This window comes from Benincasa hispida, chromosome 2 (genome assembly GCF_027475165.1).
Source record: "Benincasa hispida cultivar pf3 chromosome 2, pf3_genome.v1.1, whole genome shotgun sequence".
Taxonomy (NCBI): domain Eukaryota; kingdom Viridiplantae; phylum Streptophyta; class Magnoliopsida; order Cucurbitales; family Cucurbitaceae; genus Benincasa; species Benincasa hispida.
In genome coordinates, this window is record NC_143479.1 from 50,992,161 (window position 1) to 51,014,140 (window position 21,980).

The 21,980-nt window shown below is 36.0% G+C and overlaps 1 protein-coding gene across 1 annotated transcript; it reads left to right on the top strand.

Moving 5' to 3' along the window:
- Window positions 1-17,656: 17,656 nt before the first annotated feature.
- Window positions 17,657-21,585, top strand: LOC150037984 (uncharacterized). Its single transcript, XM_090311100.1, has 9 exons — window positions 17,657-17,846; window positions 18,308-18,859; window positions 19,093-19,215; window positions 19,636-19,760; window positions 19,989-20,084; window positions 20,169-20,226; window positions 20,731-20,802; window positions 20,895-20,951; window positions 21,497-21,585. Exons 1-9 carry the CDS (start codon window positions 17,657-17,659, stop codon window positions 21,583-21,585), a joined length of 1,362 nt encoding a protein of 453 aa, XP_090167226.1.
- The last annotated feature ends 395 nt before the right edge of the window (window positions 21,586-21,980 follow it).

Here is a 21,980-nt window from a genome sequence, read left to right on the forward strand (position 1 = left end):
AAAAATAATTAAATTTATTTTTATTTTTCAATAGAAAAATGATTCAGATCAGGGGCAAAATGGGTTGAACCTCTTCATTCTTAAACATATGCCTAATATAACCTAAGATTTAATGATTTTTTCATGAAAGTATATCTAATTAGTTAGTTATATGGATTAGATTCTTACTCTTTCATGAATGGTTAGTTAATGATTAAATCTCATGTCTTTGTAATTTTAGATTTATATAGATGTAACGTTCTTTCTTCGCCCTTTTTTACTTGCTCGTCGCTCCCTCCCACGAGTTCTACGTTGTCTTCCATGTCCTCCTCCTAAATTTTATTGCTGCTCTTCTTACATGTTATTTGATACATGCATGCTCTACTATGTTCTCCTAAATTTTGGACAGATTTACGTACACTACTTCAACCTCTGCTTTTTTCTCTCTCTCTCTCTTTTTTATACTTTCCATTTCCTTTGGACACTTCACATTCTTTTTCTTTTTTGATTTGTGTTTGGATTAGGTTTTATGTTAACATTTAATCATATGTCAAAAGGTGGCCTTGAGAATCCATTAATTTATTTCGATAATGTTTTTATTTCAACACTAAATCTTTATGCATTTTGTTTTTTGCTTTTTATTTTATTTTTTACTTTTTGCCATTTTCCATCATTTTTTCTCTTTTCATTTGTGTTTGAATTAATTTTCATTTCACATTCACTCATGTCAAAAAACAATCTTAAGAATCCATTAATTATTTCAGATATTTTATTGTTCTTAACCCTGAATCTTTATACAATTTTTATTTTAGTTTTTAGATTCTAAGAGTGAAACACTTAAATCTTATTGTATGAATTTAGATTATGTTGGAGATTTTTTAATTATTTATGATTCCTAACCACTTAAATTAACGTTTTTCTTTTTTTCTAGATCTTAGTTAGATGGAGATTCATTTGGTTATGAAAAATCAAAAGGTTGCCTAGAGAATCTATTAAAGGCAATTTTGAGAATTCATCAATATATTTATCTCACGTAGAGAGGTAATATTATTATAATTTCAACTAGGAATATTTACACACTTTTGTTTTGTTGTTATTATTTCAACTAAGAATATTTACACACTCTTGTTTTGTTGTTATTATCTCAACTAAGAATATTTACACACTTTCGTCCCTTGTTGTCTCACCGTCGACTTCTGTCTACTGTCGTCGTCTTTTTTTTGTCTGCTACCATGTCCCACTGGTGGCCACTGTTGTCTCATCGCCGATCAGTTGAAGGTTTGTTCTCTCTCTTTTTTTCCAACACTATAACTTACCTATTTCTAGATCTAATTTGTTTTTTTTTTAATGTGGATCTTGTTTTCATTTATGAATATTTCTATAAATATTTTTTTATATGATGTTTTGAACGATGCAATTAACGATGCAATTATTGGAAACGGCAAGACTCTCAGAACGATGAACAGCAAACAGACAAGGTACGACGGTCAAGCAAAGAACAAAACATGCAAAATAGAAACTCGTTATAGGCTGAGTCGCGGAGCTCACTCTCTATAAGACGTTTCGCGGTTCTGCCCAAATGTGCAAGCAGGTCTAGAATATTGCCACGTCGTCTCCAGGATAAAACAACCAAAGAAACCTGATCGAAAATGCACTGTTACCGATCGGAACACACACCCTTTCTAACTCACTGCTCGGAAAGCGGAAAATGTAAGAGTAGGAGAGGAAAGGAGAACATTCGAATGGAAGTGAAAAAATTGTGTGAATGAACTGTTGAAGGCCACACCTTTTATAGGCCTTCAGCATGGAACGGTAGAGTGAGAAAGAAGCAGAGAGCCTCAAAACGTGCAAGACTCGCGCGGACGACTCGCCGGAAAACTCGTCGGGAGGACTTTTCTTTTTTCGATTTAAAAATAAATAAAAGAAAAAATAATAATATTTTTATTAAAGAGAATAATAATAATCACACACACGCACCACACCCGACCGGACGGACGGCGGCGGCGTACGTGTGGGACGTCCACCAAACCCACATTGGTCTATCTTCTCACTCCTTTCAAAACATGGGTACCCCTTTGGGCCAAAACCCAAAGCTGAAACTCAAGGTTGGAGTATTTAAGGTTAGGGCCCAAACCTAAACCCAAAGCCAATATGGGATTCTCCAACTAAAGGTTGGTTCCCTCTTAATTTTTAAAACTAAAATTTTCACCCAACAAATGATAATATTGTCGATCTAGATCTAAATTATGTTTTTCCACACATGATATGTTATTTTTTGTGATTTTTTATTTGACTTATTTGTAGACATGGATCTTGATTTCAAGCTATTGGTTGGATTGATCTTTTATGATTTTGGACTTATTCATTTGACTACAAATATTTAGTTGGATTTTTTTTCCAGAAAATGTTCACAGATAGAAAAAATGTCAAACTATTTACAGAAATAGCTAAAAAACAACACTCTATCAGCGTTTATCAGTGATAGAAACTGATAGAAATTTATCATTGATAGAGGTTGATACAAGTCTATCAGTGTCTATCAGTGATAGAAATTAATAGAAGGCTATCAAAATTTTGTTATTTTGTGTAAATAGTTTCACTTATTTTTCAATTTTTAAAATTTTCCTAAAAACTAATAGAAGTATATCAAAATTTTGATAGATGGTCTGTAGTAGATGGATAAGGCTGGGTATCTTATCCTATAACACTACGAGTGTGGCCCGCTTTGTAGGTGTTACAATTGTTGTAAAGTACTAAAATGATATGGTCTTAATCATTCATGTGTTAGACATACAAGCGGGATATTCTATACAAAGGAGTTTGTATGAGACCGGACCAAAAAATGTTTAGTCTCATTATATAACATTGTTCATAATAGAGACTTACATTTCACCAGGATGACCATAAGTAACATGACCTAAATTCTGAGTTGTGAACTCATGCCTATGAACGAGGTTCTTCGATTTATATAGGTGAGAGTGGCTAGATCGCCGACTCAACAAGCTTACCATTTTGGGAATTTTTCTGATTGGGGAGTTGGAAACACAACTACACAAGATTGAATTCACTCCTTCCCCGAAGTAGAGATAAGTAGATAAATTTCTCCCTTATGGGTTGATTCCGAGTTTTGAACAATGTGGCGCCACACCCCCTCCTTGTCCGAGAGGAGTTCAGTCATAGTAGGAGTATGATCTATTGTCCATTAGAAGGATCAGTGGTACTTAAGGAGTTGTAACTACAGGATAAAATGTAATTTGGCTCAGTTGTAGTTACGAGTAATTTGTGAAAGGTCATCGTATTATTGATTGGTTATATCCAATGGATACAAAAATATATTTATAGTGCGAAGAGTGCAGTTTTCGGTCTTTAGTGGAGTGTCCGACAGTTAACGGATGATGAATAATGTAAAGAGTTTAATTAATTATTCATGTACTGTTGGAGCTTCAAACTAAAGGTCCATGAGGTCCCTTTGGTAGCTCAAAAAGATTTAGTTGTGAATCAGTTTTTGGATTAATTTGAAATATTCAAATTAATAGAGTGATTTAATTATATATGATGATATGATTAAATTATTTCGATTATATGTGATATAATTTTTATAATGTATTTGATACATTATAGCTTAAATTGGAGAAAATAAATATTTGAATAAGATTCAAATATATTTTCTATGAATGTGATTCATAATTGTTAAATTTAATATAAATGTGATTTATAATAAATGCCATAAAATGGAGAAAAGAAACTATAGTTTATATTGTATGTGATACAATATTAAAACTATAGGTTATATGTTATATTTGATATAACATATAATTTAATATAAATATAATATGATAAGTTACTTATTATATTTATTTATGTATTATTGCTATTATTTGAATAATAAGGAACGGAGTTAGTGGGTGTTGGTTGATTCGCTTTTGCTCAAGGTTCTCCTCACATGAGTTCCTTCATAAGCAATCTTAAATGTTTAGCATCACTTAGGTTGAACCTTTTTAGGATCTTTTCACAATAGTTAAACTGTTTGATGCTTAAGATAGACTCCTCTCTATTCCTTAGGATCTCAATCCCTAGAACTTTACTTGCTTCTCCGAATTCTTTCATGTCAAACTCTCTGTTTAGGAGGTGTTTAACATGAGTTAAGTCTTCCTTTGACCTACCTGCCAGTAACATGTCATCCACATATATGAATAAGTAAACCTTGTCCTTGTAGGAACTTGTATTTACATAAACACATATGTCATAGAAACTTCTTTTGAATCCAATGCTAGATATATAGTCATTGAACCTTCTATACCAGCACATAGGTGATTGTTTTAGCCGATAGGTTAACTTGTTGAGTAAGCAATAGACATTCTCTTTCCCTTTAACTTTAAACCCCTTAAGTTGCATCATGTAGATTGTCTCTTCTAGATGTCTATGAAGGAAGGCAGTTTGCACATCTAATTGATACAATTCTAAGTTATTTTGAGCAACCAAGGATAAAAGAAGCCTTATAGAAATTTGTTTGACAGCCGGAGAGAAAATCTCTGAGTAGTTTATTCCTTCCCTTTGTGTAAACCCCTTTACAACAAACCTTGCCTTATGCCTAGGTTTCTGATCACAGGATGCACCTTCTTTGAGTTTGAAAACCCATTTGGAAGTTACTGGTTCATAACCCTTAGGCAGAGAAGTTAAAGACCAAGTATCATTCACATTTAGTGAATGCATTTCCTTATTCATGGCTTCTATCTAATTCCTTGCATTAGAACAACTTGTTGCTTCTTCAACAATGGTTGGTTCTTGGTCAGTAGAAGCCACAACAACATTTAGAACTAAATTCATATAGTTCATTTCAGTATACCTTGCTAGAGGGGTAATGGTTATCCATTGTCTATCCCTGGCTAAGGCATACTAACTCAAGTCTGGCTGCTGATTAACAGTCTCATCTTGTTCCTCTGCTTCTTCCTCGACTTCTCCTGTGTCACTAGGTAAGTTAGGTTCTATTGGTTACTCAGTAGTTAACTCCATCTCAATTCTTGTGGTAGATGTCTCAACTTCATCCTCAAGCCTCTTCTCCTTTTGCATTAGCATCTCCTCTACTCTAAAGGTTATGTCTCTTCTAATTATGAACTTCTTTTCTACTGAATGCCACATTTTAAATCCTTTAACTCCCTCTATAAAGCCTACCATGCACTCAGTAGCTCTAGACTTCAACTTTCCCTTATTTCGGTGAACAAACCCTACACAAAAACCTTAAGGTTGTCTAGATTAGGAGGATGATTATTCCACTTCTCCTCAGAAGTAAACAACTCTAGAGATGTGTGAGGGCATCTATTCAATGTGTAAATGGTGTAGGCTGCAGCTTCTGTCCAAAATTTTCCATTTAGGATAGCATCAGAAGGAAAACATCTTACCGTTTCCATTATAGTTTTGTTTAACCTCTCAACAACCCCATTTTGTTGATGTGTGTACCTTACAGTCCTATGCTTAGTTATACCATTCTCACTACAGTATTTGTCAAAGTTCTCATTACAAAATTCAAGCCCATTGTCAGTTCTAAAGTACATTAACCTTTTAGATGTTTGTGTTTCTATCATAGCTTTCCATTCTTTCAACTTCTCAAAGACTTGGTCCTTAGTTTTAAGGAAGTATATCCAACTCTTCCAAGAAAAATCATCTATTAAGGTTAGAAAATACCTCGAGCTATTAAGACTTGGTGTAGGAGATGGTCCCCATAGGTTAGAATGAACATAGTTCAGTATTCATTCGTTGGTATGCTGAGATTTTGTGAAACTCTTTCTGGTAGTTTTCCCTAAAATATAGTCTTCATAGAAGGAAAGATGCTCACTGATCCCTTTGGTCAGTATACCCTGTGTTAGACAATGCTTACATCTCTTTTGCACTGATATAGGATAGTCTTTTGTGCCACAAGTCTGCCTCTGTCAAGTTTGCTGTTGAAATAGTGTAGGCACTAGTCATCATCTCTATTCCTCTTGCTATATAGAGATCATTAACTTTTTTACCAACCAAAACTACCTTAGAATCCTTAATCACTTCTAGGATTCCATCCTTTCCTCTATACTCACACCCAATGGAGTCAAGTATACCTAGAGATATCAAATTTCTCTTGAGTAAAGGTACATGCCTCACATTTCTAAGAAGCTTGATTGATCCATCCTTTAGTTTTAAAGATACTGAACTAACCTCCTTTGATTTTGCAGGTTTCATTGTTCCCCATGTATGTGAATTCTCCATCCACATCCTTTTAGGTACTAAACTAAGGTCTAAAGAGTGTCATATGATAGGTACAACTAAAGTCAAGTACCTAGTCATGCTTCCCAAAAGGACTTATTTGGTTGGTTTTGTTTCTAGTAGAGGCTAAAGCATCAGAATAGAAATAGAACCCTTCAATCATTGAGGCTTTTGACTGTTTTCTTTTCTGATCCTTCTCTTTTCCTAATTTTTTTCGTTTTAAACTGTAGCAATCCCTCATTAGGTGTCCTTTCTTCTTACAGTAATTACGTCTCAGCTTGTTTTTTGGTTTATGCTTTTCACCAAACTAATTCTTGGTCCCTTTAGAATGATTCTGCTTGTTCTTGCCTTTGAAAAATAGCCCTTACACACTAGACTGTTCCTTTTTAACTGTATGAAGCTCCAACTCCCTAATTCTCAATGCTGAAATAATTGCATCAGTGGTGATTAACTCTTTGCCATATTTCAACGCATTCTTTACCTCTTTATAGGCTTCAAGAAGAGAGTTCAAGAAAACAAAGGCTTCATTCTCATCACCAATCTTTTCGTCAAGGCTCTTGAACTCAAAAACTATCTTTTTAAAGTCATCTAGATTTTTTGATAGTGTTTTAGCAGAATCCATCTTAAATGTGAAGAACTTTTCCCTTAAAAACATCTGGTTAGGCAGATCCTTAGTTACATAGAGAACTTCCAGCTTGAACCACATTTTGTAAGCTATGTCTTGATTGATCACCTGTCTCAAAATGCTATCATTGAGATTAAGAACTAAAGTTCCATAGGCAGTAAGTTATATATCTTCTTTTTCTTGAGCTGTTAACGTAGGTGGTAGAGTTGATGGGTCTAAAAGGGATCTATGGGCTTTTTGCTATCCAAGAATAACCTTGATTTTGGCTTTTCACAGACCAAAATCACCCTTTCCATCAAACTTTTCTATCTCAAATCTAGCAACAATCATCATTGACCTGGAAAGAATGCTGAGAAAAGTTTTCTTGAGTATCTTGATGCTTCAAGAATGCTGATCTTGATGATCTTCAGACGCTCTAATACCAAATTTTGTTGGATTATATTGTCTTGTGTAGGCCCAATTAATCAAGATCAATTATGAGTTGGTGAAGAAATGGCTGAGGAAAACTCTGTTTCTTTGGGTAAAGCTATCTCTGTTTTTCTCTCTTATTCAATAAGCACTGTTAAATCCTCAATGTATATATACTCGTTACTCAATGAATTTTTGCTCATTACTTAATGGATTTTTCTTCTTTCCTTGATGATTTTCTATTCTTTCCTTAATGGAACTCAACGAGTATTAATATTTACTCGATCCTATTTGATGAGCATTAATCTTTACTTGAAGCAACTCGATGAGAGAAATTCTCGACTCGATGCTACTCAATGAGAGAAATTCGTGACTCGATGCAACTCGATACTCTAAAAACATTGTGATTTGAGTAGAAGATTGTGTTTTCGTTGATTTTCAGAGAAAAAATTAAAATTGGAGAAGAAGATAAAGAGAAGAACAAGGAATACGCAGAATTACATAGTTCGGCTAATAGGCCTACGTCCACGGGAAGATTCTCTTTCTTTCTCACTTGAAGATTGCTTACAACAGTTGTTATTTACAAAAAAATAGAAAGTACTATCATTCTCTCTCTCTTTTTTTTTTTTTTTTTTTTTTTTTTTTCTGATCAGTGGTATTTATAACACATACCATTTGACCATTACAAAATAAAGTTTGTTATATAAATTATTAACCCTAAAATTGTCATCCATCGTAATTACCCTAATATTTTTTTAAATATTAAAAGTGACATGTTAATTAATGGTTGAGAATTCTATGTTGAAAAGTGAAGAGATCTCACAATGTTTATAAAATGTATGAGCTATTTCTTTCGTTATTAGTTGGTTTCTAGATTGATCTCCACGTCATTTAATATGAACGAAAGCCTAAAGTATGAATCAATGTTCAATTTTAAATGTTTAGCCATCAATGTAAATCGAATTGGTTAGGTAGATTTTCTTGGTACAATAAAGATTGGAGTATGAGGATTGGAATTCTCAACCTCCACAAAATGAATACATGTCAATTATGGATGAGTTATATTTATATTAAAAGTTCACATGTGATTGTAACAAAAATATCAACAAACTACCACGAGTGTGGGTTTAATATTATTCATAAGAAATTTAAACGAAAAACTTCTTAGTTAATAATTAAATATATTCTATAAATTTCTATGGATAGATTAGGTTGATTTATACCATAACACCTATAGAAAAGTTTTTTTTCGTCTAAATAAAAATATACAGCATGGATTAGGTAGAAAAAAATTGATCGAAAAATACAATAGACAAACACTTCTAACCTTAAATTTGAATTTGATACAATGACATCGAGACCACGTTTATTCCAAATGAAATATAATTTATTAATGATAATCTAAAAAAATGAACCCCATTTGATTACGTTTGTTAATGTTTTACCTGTGTTCCATAATTGTAATGAACTATGGGGCTCACCTCCAAAATAAGTAGTAAAAACGTGCAATCTAATTGAGAAACAGAGGGTGTTCAATCAGATCGTGTTTGAAAATTACACGAGACTCATAGCCAGAAAGGCAATAGTTGGGCAGAAGATAGCAGAGAGACTGATATGGCCGAGGAAGGTGAATATCTTCTTCCTCTTCTTTTTTGATATATTGATATATTTGTTCTTCTCTTTTTCAATGCCATATACAGAAAGAATGAGATGTATATATATACATCAATTGAATATGAGAAGTGACAAAATGGAAAAGAATCTATTGTTAATAATTTCTATCCTTTTGGTGTGCAGGTGAATGAGTAGGCGTTGATTGCACCAGAATCGGTTAGGGAGAGAGAGGCGCCACGGTGGTTGCTGTGTGTGCTCCACGCTGGCCTTCTTCATTTTTTATTGGAGCTGATGTGGCATCCTTGTCATCCCCTCTCAAGTGAGAGCTTAATTGAGTTAGACCGAGCTTGCTTTGCAAATAAGAAAAGGTTTGAATTGGAAGTGCTTTGGTGAGGCAATCCGCAAGTTGCTCTATGGTAGGAACATACCACACATGGAGTTGGTCACTTAGGACGAGATCTCGAATGAAATGCACATCAATTTCGATGTGTTTAGTTCGAGCATGGAAAACAGGATTGGCAGCCAATGCACCTGCTCCCATATTATCACACCAGAGAACGGGAATGCCGGTTGGGGAGAAGCCAATTTCAGTGAAAAGGTTGCGCACCCATATGACCTCAGTGGCAGCATGAGCAAGGGCTCTGTACCCGGATTCTGTGCTAGAGCGTACCACAGTTGCTTGTTTCTTAGAAGACCAAGAGATAAAAGTGGAGCCAAGGTAAATACAGTAGGCAGCAGTGGACTTTCTATCATCAAGGCTTGAAGCCCAATTGGCATCATAATAGGCTGAGATGGTAAGGTGTAGATCAGAATTGATGGTTAGACCAAGTTGAGTTGTTCCAGTTAGGTAGCGAAGCACTCTTTTGACAGCTGACCAATGCACTTCAGTAGAGGCTTGGAGAAATTGGCTTAACTTGTTGACAATGAAAGTTATGTCTAGTCGGGTATTAGTTAGGTATTGAAGAGCACCAACTGTGCTACGATAGAGAAAAGGGTCAGAGAGAGGTTTGCCTATATTGATTGATAACAGAGTGCCAAGGGCTGCAGGGGTTGGATAGGGCTTTACATGATGGAGGTTTAGCTTGGCTAACAAATCAGTGATATACTGAGCTTGATAGAGGTGAAGACCAGATGGTGTATAGCAGATTTGAATGCCAAGGAATTTACTGAGTGTGCTGAGGTCTTTAAAGGAGAATTGTTTATGGAAGACTGATACAAGATGATCAATATGAGCTGAATCACTACCTGTAAGGATTAGATCATCCACATAGACAAGGAGCATGATGAAAGATGAGGTGCACATATAGTATAGAAAGGTGTCAAGTGAACTTACTTTAAAGTCGGTTCGACAGAGGAAGCATTTGAGTTCATCATTCCAAGCTTGAGGTGCTTATTTAAGGCCTTAGATAGCTCGATTGAGTTTGCAGACATAGTGAGGGTGAGTTGTGCTTTCAAAACCAAAAGGTTGAGACATGTAGACAGTCTCTTTGAGTGTGCCATTGAGGAAGACATTATTGAAGTCTATTTGACAAAGTGGCTAGCGATTTGAAACTGCCAGTGTTCGGATAATTCTGATGGTAGAGGGCTTGACAACAGGGCTGAAGGTGTCGAAGTAATCAAATCTAGGGTGCTGATGAAAACCTTTGGCAACAAGGCATGCTTTATACCGCTGAATAGACCTTTGTGCATCACGTTTTAAACGGTAAACCTATTTGTAGGCAACTACAGTGGTGGTAGAGGTAGGAGGGACTAGTGTCCAATGCGCTGTAGGGCTGTAAGTTCTTCAAATATTGCTATTTTCCATTGTGGAACTGATAAAGCTTGAGATACAGTGTGTGGTTTAGCTTAAGTAAGATTAGTGACAAGCGCAGCAGACCAGACCTTGGGCTTGAAAATACTTGCCTTCCATCTAGTGATCATAGGGTTGGTCCTATTAAGGGCTCGGTAGGGATTTGTTGATGTTGTAAGGAGGATTGTGGAGGAGGATTTGGTGGAGGTGAGGCTATAGGGGGACTAAGTGAATGATGTAAGGCCTGAGGTGGTGATATTGGAGAAGAGCTTGCAGAGGGTAAACAAGGACTGAAATGTGGGGTGGTAGGAGTCAACAAGGGATCAGGACAGTGATGTTGGACCTAAGATGGATGAGGAGGATAAGTGACAGGTGAGTGATAGGGTGGAGGCAAGTGGATAGTTGGGAGAACCGAGTAGTGATTAGAGGAGCTGAGCTGGGAGGGCTTGAGGACTAATCACTTGCAAAGTCAGTTTGAAAGTGAAAATCTTCTTCATTAAATATCACATGACGTGAGATGATAATCTTCCCATCATCAGTGAGGTAGCAGTAGCCTTTGTGCATAGGTGAGGGACCAAGATACACACACTTTTTGTTGTGGAATTCAAATTTGTGAGATTGATAGGGTCGGACATGTGGGTAGCAGGCACAACCAAACACTCTCAAGGATGACAGGTCCAGTTTGTTACCAAGTAGTGCTTCCATTGAGCTGATGTCCTAAAGAACAGAAGGAAAGCCATTAATAAGGAGCACAACAGTTTGGAAAGCATACCACGATAGATGCAGGGGCATCCTAGCTTGAGCAAGGAGAGTTAAGATCTCAACAATGTGTCAATGTTTACACTTAGCACGACCATTTTGAGCTAATGAATGAGGACAAGACAGTCGTATGTGAATTCCCAGCTGAGTGCACATATGAACAACAGGTAATATTCTCCTCCTCCATCCATTTGTAAAGTTCCAAAGGTTCGATTGAACTATGTCCGAGCAAGAGCTTGAAAATTTTGGAAAGTAACTATTGTATCACTCTTTTTTTTTAAGAGGATAAAGCCAAGTGAACCTGCTGAAGTCATCCATAAATATTACATAGTATCTATAGCCATCTGCTAACAGTATTGGGGCTGGTTCCCAGAGATCGGTATGAACCAATTCAAATGGTTGTTTAGTACGAGAAAGAGAATCGGAGAATGGTAGATTGTGTGACTTCCCAAATTGACAAGCTTCACAAAAGAACTTTTCATTAACAATGTTTTTCAGATTACATCCACTAATTAGTTTAGACAAAATTTTAGGGCATGGATGGCCTAATCACCTATGGAGGAGTAGCTTGGAGACAGTAGTACTGGTTGCAAGGACAGAATGTGAGGAAAACTGATTAGACCAAGTTGTCAAGCGAGCACCTAAGAGTCCTGATGTAGAGGGTGCATTATTTATCAGTTGGTTGATAGTGTCCAATAGGTAGAGTCCATCTTTAAGTCGTCTGGTCAAAAGTGCCACTTCCGAGTCCTTATCCTTAACCACATAGAAATCAGCATGAAATTCAACCACAATATTATTATCATTGGCTAATTTGGAGACACTGACTAGATTTTTAGTAATTGCAGGCATATATAGTATGTTTAATAGAGACAGAATACCATTCTTAGTGTGCAGATTGAAGTATCCAGACCGAGATACAGTAAGAGGAGTACCATTACCAACAACAACTTTATCAGTACCTGTGTAGCTGGAGGAGGATTGAAGAAAGGTTGGGTTGCTGGTTACATGTGTTGAGGCTCCGCTATCAACATACCAATTGGAGTCAGCTACTGTTTCAGGGGAGGTAGTTGTCGAGTGAGCAATTAAGGCTGAGGTAGGCTGTTCTTGATGTTTGATGGAAGCTGAGTGCATTCAACTCGAGTGTGTGTCTGTCGAGGATTGTTGAATTCCTTATTATAGCTGAAGTAACAGATATCAGCAGTGTGGCCTATTTTTCCACAGGTTTGGCAGGTAGGCCTGGTTGTAAAGGCATTGTTCCATCGGCTACGCCCTCTATTTCTTCCTCCTCCACCCCTGTAGTTTGAGGATTGGTTGTTCCCATAGGAATTTCGATAGGGGTTTGATGAAGTGTTGGGACTATTATGCACTACTAACTGATGATGAATTGGAGGAGATGGACATATTTGTCAAACTAGTAATATTAGTTTTGATGGCCAGCTGATACTCAAGTCTCTTTTCATAGGATAATAAGTCATATTGAAGATCGGACCACCTGGTTGTACCTTTTCTTTGCACTGCTACAACAACTAGATTATACTCTTCATCAAGGCCAGCCAACACTTAGGATATAAGGTCAGAAGGAGACACTGGTGAACCTGCAAGAGCAAGACTATCAGCATACTTTTTCATTAGGGTTAGGTACTCACTCATCTTCAGGGCAGCTTTGCAGGTTTGTTGGAACATCCTCTTTAGGTAGTCAGTTTTAGCCCTCGACTGAACTCCAACAAGTTCTTTGACATCTTCCCATAGCTCCCTTGCCGTTTGGTATACCATTACTTGTGTTGCAATCTCTTGATTCATAGAGTTATAGAGCCAACCTAGGAGTAGTTGGTCGACGGCTATCTAAGCTTCATAAGCTGGGTTGGGTTGTAGTTCAGCTCCTGCAGAAGTTGCAGGTCTTGGATTAGCACTTGAACTTTCACTTGAATGCTCATTTGTCTGTCTGACGATGAATCGACTGGGGTAGGAATTTTCTCCGGTTAGGAAGCCTTCCAGACGGTAGCTTCTGAGTATCGGCCAAGCTAAGTTTTGCCAGAGGAGAAAAATTAGACCTATTCAACTTTATGGATGTCACCTAGTTTAGTAGCTGATTCAAAGGTGGACTTATGATGTTTCCATTGTTGATGATTCCAGGAAAGGTAGGCAACAAGGTAGCAAGTGGATTTGCCATTTTCGGATTGTTTTTTCTTTGTTTATCAAAGGCTGAGAGCAGGAAGGCTCTGATACCAAGTCAGAAAGGCTATGGAAAAGGGCAGAAGAGAGCAGAGAGACTGATATGGTCGAGGAAGGTGAATATCTTCTTCCTCTTCTTTTTTGATATATTGATATATTTGTTCTTCTCTTTTTCAATGCCATATACAGAAAGAATGAGAGCTATATATATACATCAATTGAATATGAGAAGCGAAAAAATGGAAAAGAATCTATTGTTAACAATTTCTGTCGTTTTGGTGTATAGGTGAATGAGTAGGCGTTGTTTGCACCAGAATCGGTTTGGGAGAGAGAGGCGCCACGGTGGTTGTTGTGTGTGCTCCACGCTGGCCTTCTTCATTTGTTATTGGAGCTGATGTGGCATCTTTGTCACTCACTACCTCTATCGTTATTTTTATCATTACTTTTACTGTTATCGTTACTAGCAAATAGGCGAAGAATCTGTCACATTTATTGCTACTATTACCATTACTATTACCGTTAGAGTCAAACAATAACAGTAACAATAAATGTGACACGTTCATAATAGTTTTAGGTAAACGTGATAAAAAATAATCTAATTACGTTTACGATCGAACTCCATTATGATTAATCTATCCATAGAAGTATATTATAATTACATCAATTTTTATTATAGATGTATAAACTTGACTTGAATTTTTAAGAAACAGTCAGGAGCAATGAAGAAACTTTTACGTGACATTTTTGGATATTCATGAACATACGTAAATTTAGAAAAGGGTAAGATTGGAAACACAATTTTATAAGATTAAAATTACGGCAAATCCGACCAATTTGGAATGACTGTTTTTCTATTTTAAAACTACGATATGTGAAATCAGTACACGATTTTTGTAATCAACAACAAACTGATTTCAAATCCTTCACAATCTTTGATTCCATACAGGGGTTTGTGGGGATAGTAATAACCAAAACACGATCTTAATTATTTCTCTCTTGGATTTTATGCTCAAACTTCATCCAAGATGGGCAGATATATTATATTATTATCACACCATGTTTCCAACCCATTATTTTAGTCAAGCAAGTGGAGTGATTCTAAATAATTGGAATAAGAATAAGAATAATCAAAAAAATTAAATAATAAAATGAAACCAAGAGGAGAATTATACAATACAAAATATGCTAACACGAAGATAGTTCAATTATACATTTTATTGTTTATATTATATTATTATCACATTATGTTTCCAATCCGTTCTTAAAGGGTGATTGTTGGAAATATTTTCAAATATAACAAAATATTACTGTCTATCAATGATAGATAGTGATAGACATCTATCATTGTCTATCACTAATAGACAGTGACATTTTGATATATTTGTAAATAAGTTTGCCTTTTTTTTTATATTTGAAAACAATCCTAAAAAGGTTTAAATTATTATAAATAATTTAAAGGTTAAAATATTATTTTGTTACGAATACTTACCATCTCGATTTATTTTGATCTTTTTATATTTTCAAAATGTATAATTTAGGTGTTGCAGTAGTTGGTAAGGACTGACAACCACTTATCACTGCATTTTAATTTTTATTTCACTTGATTCATTGAATTTCTTAAAATGTAGCCAAAGAATTTTGTATTAAAAGGTTTTCATTATAATTTGTCTTCAAATTTTCCAAATAGAGATAATAAAATGGTCATTTTTTGCATGAACCAAAATATGGACATTTTAAAATTAGAAAGACTAAAATGAACTAAGGTTGAAAATACAAGAATCAAAATAAATATTTAAAGAATTTAAAAACTATTACGAAATTACAAAGGCCGATGTATTAAAAAAAAAAAAAAAAAAAGAAAAAAAAATAGAGAGTCCAAAATACTATTTAAATCTTAATTTAACTTCCCTAATAAATTTTTTTGTATCCTCACAAATTTCATCTCTATATAGAAATTTTTCATCTCTATATAGAAAATTTGACTCATATACAAGGGTTAAAAGGTTGATGTGAACACAAATATTGATGTTTCAATTTTACAAAAATGTTGATGGAAATATTGATAAAATGTCCATATTAATAGATATTTTGAAAAAATTTATAAAAAGGGAGAATTTTAAAAAAGCATAATCAAACTAAAAATTAAAGATTTCATGTAGCATATTTGTTATATATATATATATATTATATTTTTATTTGTGATATTTTATTGTTTATTTTTTATGTTTGAATTTTTTTTACATGAAAATGTTGATTCACTATTTATGTTAGATATCTAAGGCATGAAATTATAAAAATATCAATAGAAATGTCATCTGGAAAAATTGAGTATCTCTTATATAGACCATTTGAAATGAAATGATAAGAGTAAAAAGTTCTTCATTTAGTTGAATTTTTAGACTAGTGGTAAGAGTAATTGGATTGATGAAAAACAATCAATTATTGCAGAAAAAGAAACTGCACACATTATCATTATTGGTAGACACCATGTTCTAACTATAGTCACATCTTTTAATAACTTTAAAATATTGAAAAAGAGTGCTTTCAATGAGTGCAAGATATGGGGTGAAAAAAAGAACGAGGTTATAGCTTTTGAGAGATCGAAAATAGGTGGATTATTATTGAATTAAATTTACTTTTATAAAAATAATATAGTTGTAAAAACAATGACTCAAATACCATTTTAGCTAGTTTTGTTTACATAACAAACTTTATCTTGTAACGATCATATGATATGTGTTATAAATATTACTTATCAGAACAAAAAAAGTGTAGAAATTAACAAGGTATTTAAGTGAGTTTTATTGGGTTTTTAGAAAAATTAAAGAACCAATGGCATTCTGGTAATTATGGACAGTGGCAATTTTGTAATTTTATCCATCTTCTCCAAAATTAAGGCCAAATTCATGTAACTTGTTTTGGCTAAAGAAAAGGGAAGGAGCAGCCGCCTGAGAGAGCTAGTTTTCATGACTCTTGGTGAGGGAGCCGCCTGAGTGTAGAGATACCGCCGCAACCGACAAAGAAGAAAACAAAAGACACAACCGTCGGGGCTTTGAAGGATCGCGAAGCAGCCGTCTGGGTTGAGCAATCGGGAGGCAGTCGTCCGGCCGTGGGTCTGTCGACGTGTGCGTGGGTGACGGGCAGGAGATCGGATCGATCTGGGCAGTCCGGTTTCGCGCGAGTGTCCGGTGGTTCCAGTTCAGCGTGGGTATGCCTGTCAGTTCCGGTTCAGCGCATGGGTTTGCTACAGATCTGGGTTTGGTGGTTCGCCGATCAGAGGCGGGTAGCACACTTGATTTAGGCTGTTTTGTAGTTGGTTGTTCTCGATTTTCAGAGGCGATGTTGTGTGTCGATCTCTCGGTATCAATGGATATTAAAATTACAGATTGATGATTTTGTTGATTATCTGTAATTTGTAAATTCTTTATTGCTCATTAATAAAATTAATTCAAGCTGGTTCTCAAAGTGGATGTAGACCAAATTGATCGAACCACTATATATCTTGGTGTTCGTTCTTTACTACTTTGGCCATCTAAGTTAGGTTCAAAACTCTCACAAGTAGTATCAGAGCTCCAGTTGATCAAGGAGGGTGTATGGTAGTGTGTGCTGGCATATTCTTTGTTCAAGGATATTTTTTGTTGGAATTAATTTGACAGATAGCTTCGATGTCTACACGGTTTGAAGTTGTTAAATTTGATGGGAAAGGTGACTTCGGGTTATGGAGGAAAAAGTTTAGGGCTATTCTGGTACAACAAAAGGTAGTCAAAATCTTAGATGAAGATGACCTTCCACCAACAAGTACAGAAGCTGAAAAAAGGGATATGGATGAGATGGCCTAATAGACGATAATTCTATATCTATCAGATTGAGTGCTTAGGCTAGTAGATGAGGTCACTACTACAGTGGAGTTGTGGAAGAAATTAGAAAGTATTTATTTGACTAAGTCCTTGCCAAATAAATTATATCTAAAAGAGAAATTCTTTGGATATAAGATGGACTCAAATAAAGGCTTAGAAGAGTACCTAGATGAATTCTAGAAGATTATAGTTGATCTGAATAACATCAGTGAGAAGATGTCGGATGAAAATCAAGTAGTTATTCTTCTGAATTCTTTACCTGAATTGTATCGAGATGTTAAGGCATCTATTAAATATGGACAGGATTCATTGTCCATAAATATAGTGTTGGATGCCTTGAGAACGAGAAACCTCGAGATTAAAAAGGAATGCAAGGATGGAGAGTTATTCATGGCCAGGGGCAGAAGTGAGAAAAAGAACGAAAAAGGAAAAGAGCCGAGATCTAGGTCGAAATCAAAGGGGAAAACCAAAAAGTGTTTCCTATGTCATAAAGAATGACACTTTATAAAAAATTGCCCTTTGAATAAGAGTAAGGAAGCATCAAGTAGCATGCAGGGGATTCTAGTGCAACAAATATTACTGATGGGTATGATTTAGCAAAGGTTTTGATGGTGTCCAGTACGGACATTTAGAATGCTTGGATCATGGATTTAGGGTGCACGTTTCACATGACTCCTAATTGGGATTTCTTGATTGACTTTCAGGAAAATGATGGGGGATCAGTTTTGCTTGGTGATAATGGTGCTTGTGATGTAAAAGAAATTGAGTCAGTTCGAATTACAACACATGATGATATGATCAGAATTCTTACAAATATAAGGTATGTTCTAGAACTCAAACGAAATCTAATTTCTCTGGGCGAATTAGATAGAGCAAGTTATTCCTATAATTCTTGGAATGGAGTTCTAAAGGTTATCAAAGGTTCTTTGGTTAAGCTGAAGGGGACCTTGAGGAATGGTCTTTATGTGTTGAAGGGTACTGCAGTTTCAGGTAATGCTACTGTTGCATCTGGGAAAGAAACAGATAAGTCTATGTTATGGCATAACAGACTAGCTGATGTGAGTGAAAGAGGTCTTCAAGCTCTTTCACAACAAGGTTTTCTTAGAGGAGTTAAAGACATTAAACTCCCATTTTTTGAACATTGCATAATGGGAAAGTCTACCAGAGTGAAGTTTGAGAAAAGAAAGCATTCTACCAAAGGAATTTTGGATTATGTTTATTCAGATTTGTGGTGTCCTACAAAGGTACCTTCTATGGGAGGTTCAAGATACTTTATGTCGATCATTGATGACTTTTCAAGAAAGGTGTGGATGTATCCACTGAAACAGAATGATGAAGCTTTTGGAAAATTTCTTGAATGGAAAAAGCAGGTTGAGAACCAGACACGTAGGAAGGTAAAGTATCTGAGGACAGACAATGGTTTAGAATTTGTGAATCACAAATTTGATAAATTTTGCAAATCTAAGGAAATTACGAGGCATTTCACTATTACGTACACTCTATAGAAGAACAGTTTAGCTGAGAGGTTCAACAGAACAATTATGGAGCGTACAAGATGTCTCTTGACAAATGCTTCATTACCCTTGAAGTTTTGGGGGAAGCTGCCCAAACATCTTGTTATCTTATTAATAGGAGTTCATCTTCCGTTTTAGGCCTAAAGACTCCTGGGGAGATATGGACAGGAAAAACTCCAAGCTTGGATCATCTCAGAGTGTTTAGATGTTCAGCTTATGCTCATGTTAAGGAAGGGAAACTGAATAAGAAAGAACTAAAATGTATGTTTATTGGCTATCCTCAGGGTGTTAAAGGATATAAACTTTGGTGCTTGGAAGAGGGTAGAAATAAATGTATTATCAGCAGAGATGTGACCTTTAATGAAACAGAGATGCCATTTCGTGTCAAAGAGCAGCAGAAACAACAGACAGTTGATCAGGTTGAGGCAGAGGTTAGAATTGATTCTAAAGCACGACCATCAGTTAGTTCAGGTGATTCCAGTGATTAGTCATCCAGTTCTGATGGTAGACAGCCTCAACTATAGGGGACTTTGATTGATGAAGGAGCTTTTGGTGAAGAAAGCTCAAGTATCAGTGACCTACAGAACTATCAGCTTACACGTGATAGGCCTCAGCCAGTGAGGTAAGTTCATACGAGGTATGGTTATGCTGATTTAGTTGCTTATGCTCTTACTTGTGCAGCTAACAGTATTAAAGCAGAGCCTCTTACTTTTGAGGAGGCTATTGTATCTGATTCGAAGGAACAATTGAAGGATGCTATGGAAGTAGAGTTGTTCTTGTTGCAGAAGAATCAGACATGGTCATTGGTTCCAATACCTCCTAATCAGAAACTCATTCAGTCAAAGTGGATTTATAAAATTAAGCCAGGTACAGGAGGTGACAACAAGCCTAGGTATAAGGCTAAACTGGTAGCCAATGGCTACACTCAAAAGGAGGGAGTTGACTTTCATGAGATTTTCTCTCTAGTGGTGAGGCATTCATCCATTCGATTAATTTTATCTATTGTTATTCACTTTGATATGTTTGTTGAACAGATGGACGTCACCACAGCTTTCCTTCATGGTGAATTGGAGGAAATGATCTACATGGCTCAGTCTAAAGGCTATGAGGTGAAAGGAAAGGAAGACATGGTTTGTTGTTTTCACAAGTTCATCTATGGGCTGAAGCAATCGCCGAGATAGTGGTATATCAGGTTTGACATCTTTATTCTGAAGCAAGACTTTCACATGAGCTCTTATGATGCCTGCGTGTACTGGAAACTATCTCAGAAAGGTACATATACTTATCTTCTGTATGTAGATGATATGATTCTGGTGTCTAAGGATTATTTTGAAATCTGTGATCTCAAGAAACGATTGAGTAGTGAATTTAAGATGAAAGATTTAGGTGAACTGAAAATGATCCTAGGCATGGATGTGAAAAGAGATAGGGAGAAAGGTTTGTTAAGCATTTCGCAGGAGAGTTATGTGCATAAACTACTTGAGAAGTATAATATATTTGTTTGTAAGGCAGTTTCGACACCCTTAGCATCTCATTTTAGGCTTTCTTCGTCTCAGTATCCTGTTACTAAACAAGAAAGGTTAGGGATGGCTAATATTCCATATTGTAATGCTATTGGAAGTATTATGTATTTGATGATTTGTACTAGGCCTGAATTGGGATATGCTATGAGTATGATAAGTAGGTTTATGTCAAATCCTGGGAAGAAGCATTAGTAGTTAAATGGGTGCTTCTATATTTGAAAGGTAGTGCCAGTGTATCATTGTGTTTTAGCAGGGATTGTGATAAATCGACTCTGTTGGAAGGCTTCACAGATGCAGATTATGCTACAGACCTTGACAAAAGAAGGTCTCTGTCAGGTCACATTTTTCGTTTGTTTGGTAATGTGGTCAGTTGAAAGGTTGCTCTATAGTCAGTTGCCTTGTCTACTACTAAATCAGAGTATATTTCAATGGGTGAAGATGTGAAAGAGGCAGTGTGGTTGAAAAGGATAGTTGGTGAGTTGTTATCGCAGGACTTCATTCCTATCGTCCGTTGTAATAGCTAGAGTGCTATTCATCTTGCGAAGAATTCATCTCATCACGAACGGTTTAAGAATATCGATGTCAAATTTCATTTTATCAGAGAAGTTATGGCCCAGAAAGATGTTGAACTGGTCAAGGTTCATACAGTTGAGAATTTGTCAGACATGTTAACCAAGGTTCTTCCAGCCCATAGGTTTAAATATCTATTAAATAAGCTGAATATTAAATCTAGATGATAGGAAGATTGAAGAATCAGCTTGACACTTAAATATTCATTATGAGGGAGATTTGTAGAAAATAACAAGGTATTTAAGTGAGTTTTATTGGGTTTTTGGAAAAATTAAAGGCCCAATGGCATTCTGGTAATTATGGGCAATCGAAATTTTGTAATTTTATCCATCTTCTCCAAAATTAGGGCCATATTTGTGTGACTTGTTTTGGCTAAAGAAAAGGGAAGGAGCAGCCGCCTGAGAGAGCTGGTTTTCGTGACTCTTGGTGAGGGAGCCGTTTGAGTGTAGAGATACCGCCACAACCGATAGAGAAGAAAACGAAAGATGCAGCCGTCGGGGCTTTGAAGGATTGCGAAGCAGCCATCTGGGTTGAGTGATTGGGAGGCAGTCGTCCGGCCATGGGTCTGTCGGCATGTGCGTGGGTGACGGACAGGAGATCGGATCGATCTGGGCGGTCCGATTCCACGCGAGTGTTCGGTGGTTCCAGTTCAGCGTGGATACGCCTGTCAGTTCCGGTTCAGCGTATAGGTTTGCTGCAGATCTGGGTTTGGTGGTTCGCCGGTCAGAGGTGGGTAGCACACTTGATTTAGGCTATTTTGCAGCAGATTGTTCTCGATTTTCAGAGGTGACGTTGTGTGCGATATTTCAGTAACAGTGGATTTTGAAATTACAAATTGATGATTCGTTGATTATATGTAATTTGTAAATTCTTTATTGCTCGTTAATAAAATTAATTCAAGCTGGTTCTCAAAGTGGACGTAGACCAAACTGG

Excerpts from the sequence above, each read along its gene's own strand:
- LOC150037984 (XM_090311100.1), top strand. The coding sequence starts at position 17,657 with ATGTCGGATGAAAATCAAGTAGTTATTCTTCTGAATTCTTTACCTGAA. Across the intron at positions 17,847-18,307 it reads ATTCATGGCCAGGGGCAGAA|ATAGAGCAAGTTATTCCTAT; the intron begins GTGAGAAAAAGA and ends TGGGCGAATTAG. Across the intron at positions 19,761-19,988 it reads AGAATCAGACATGGTCATTG|ATGGACGTCACCACAGCTTT; the intron begins GTTCCAATACCT and ends TTTGTTGAACAG.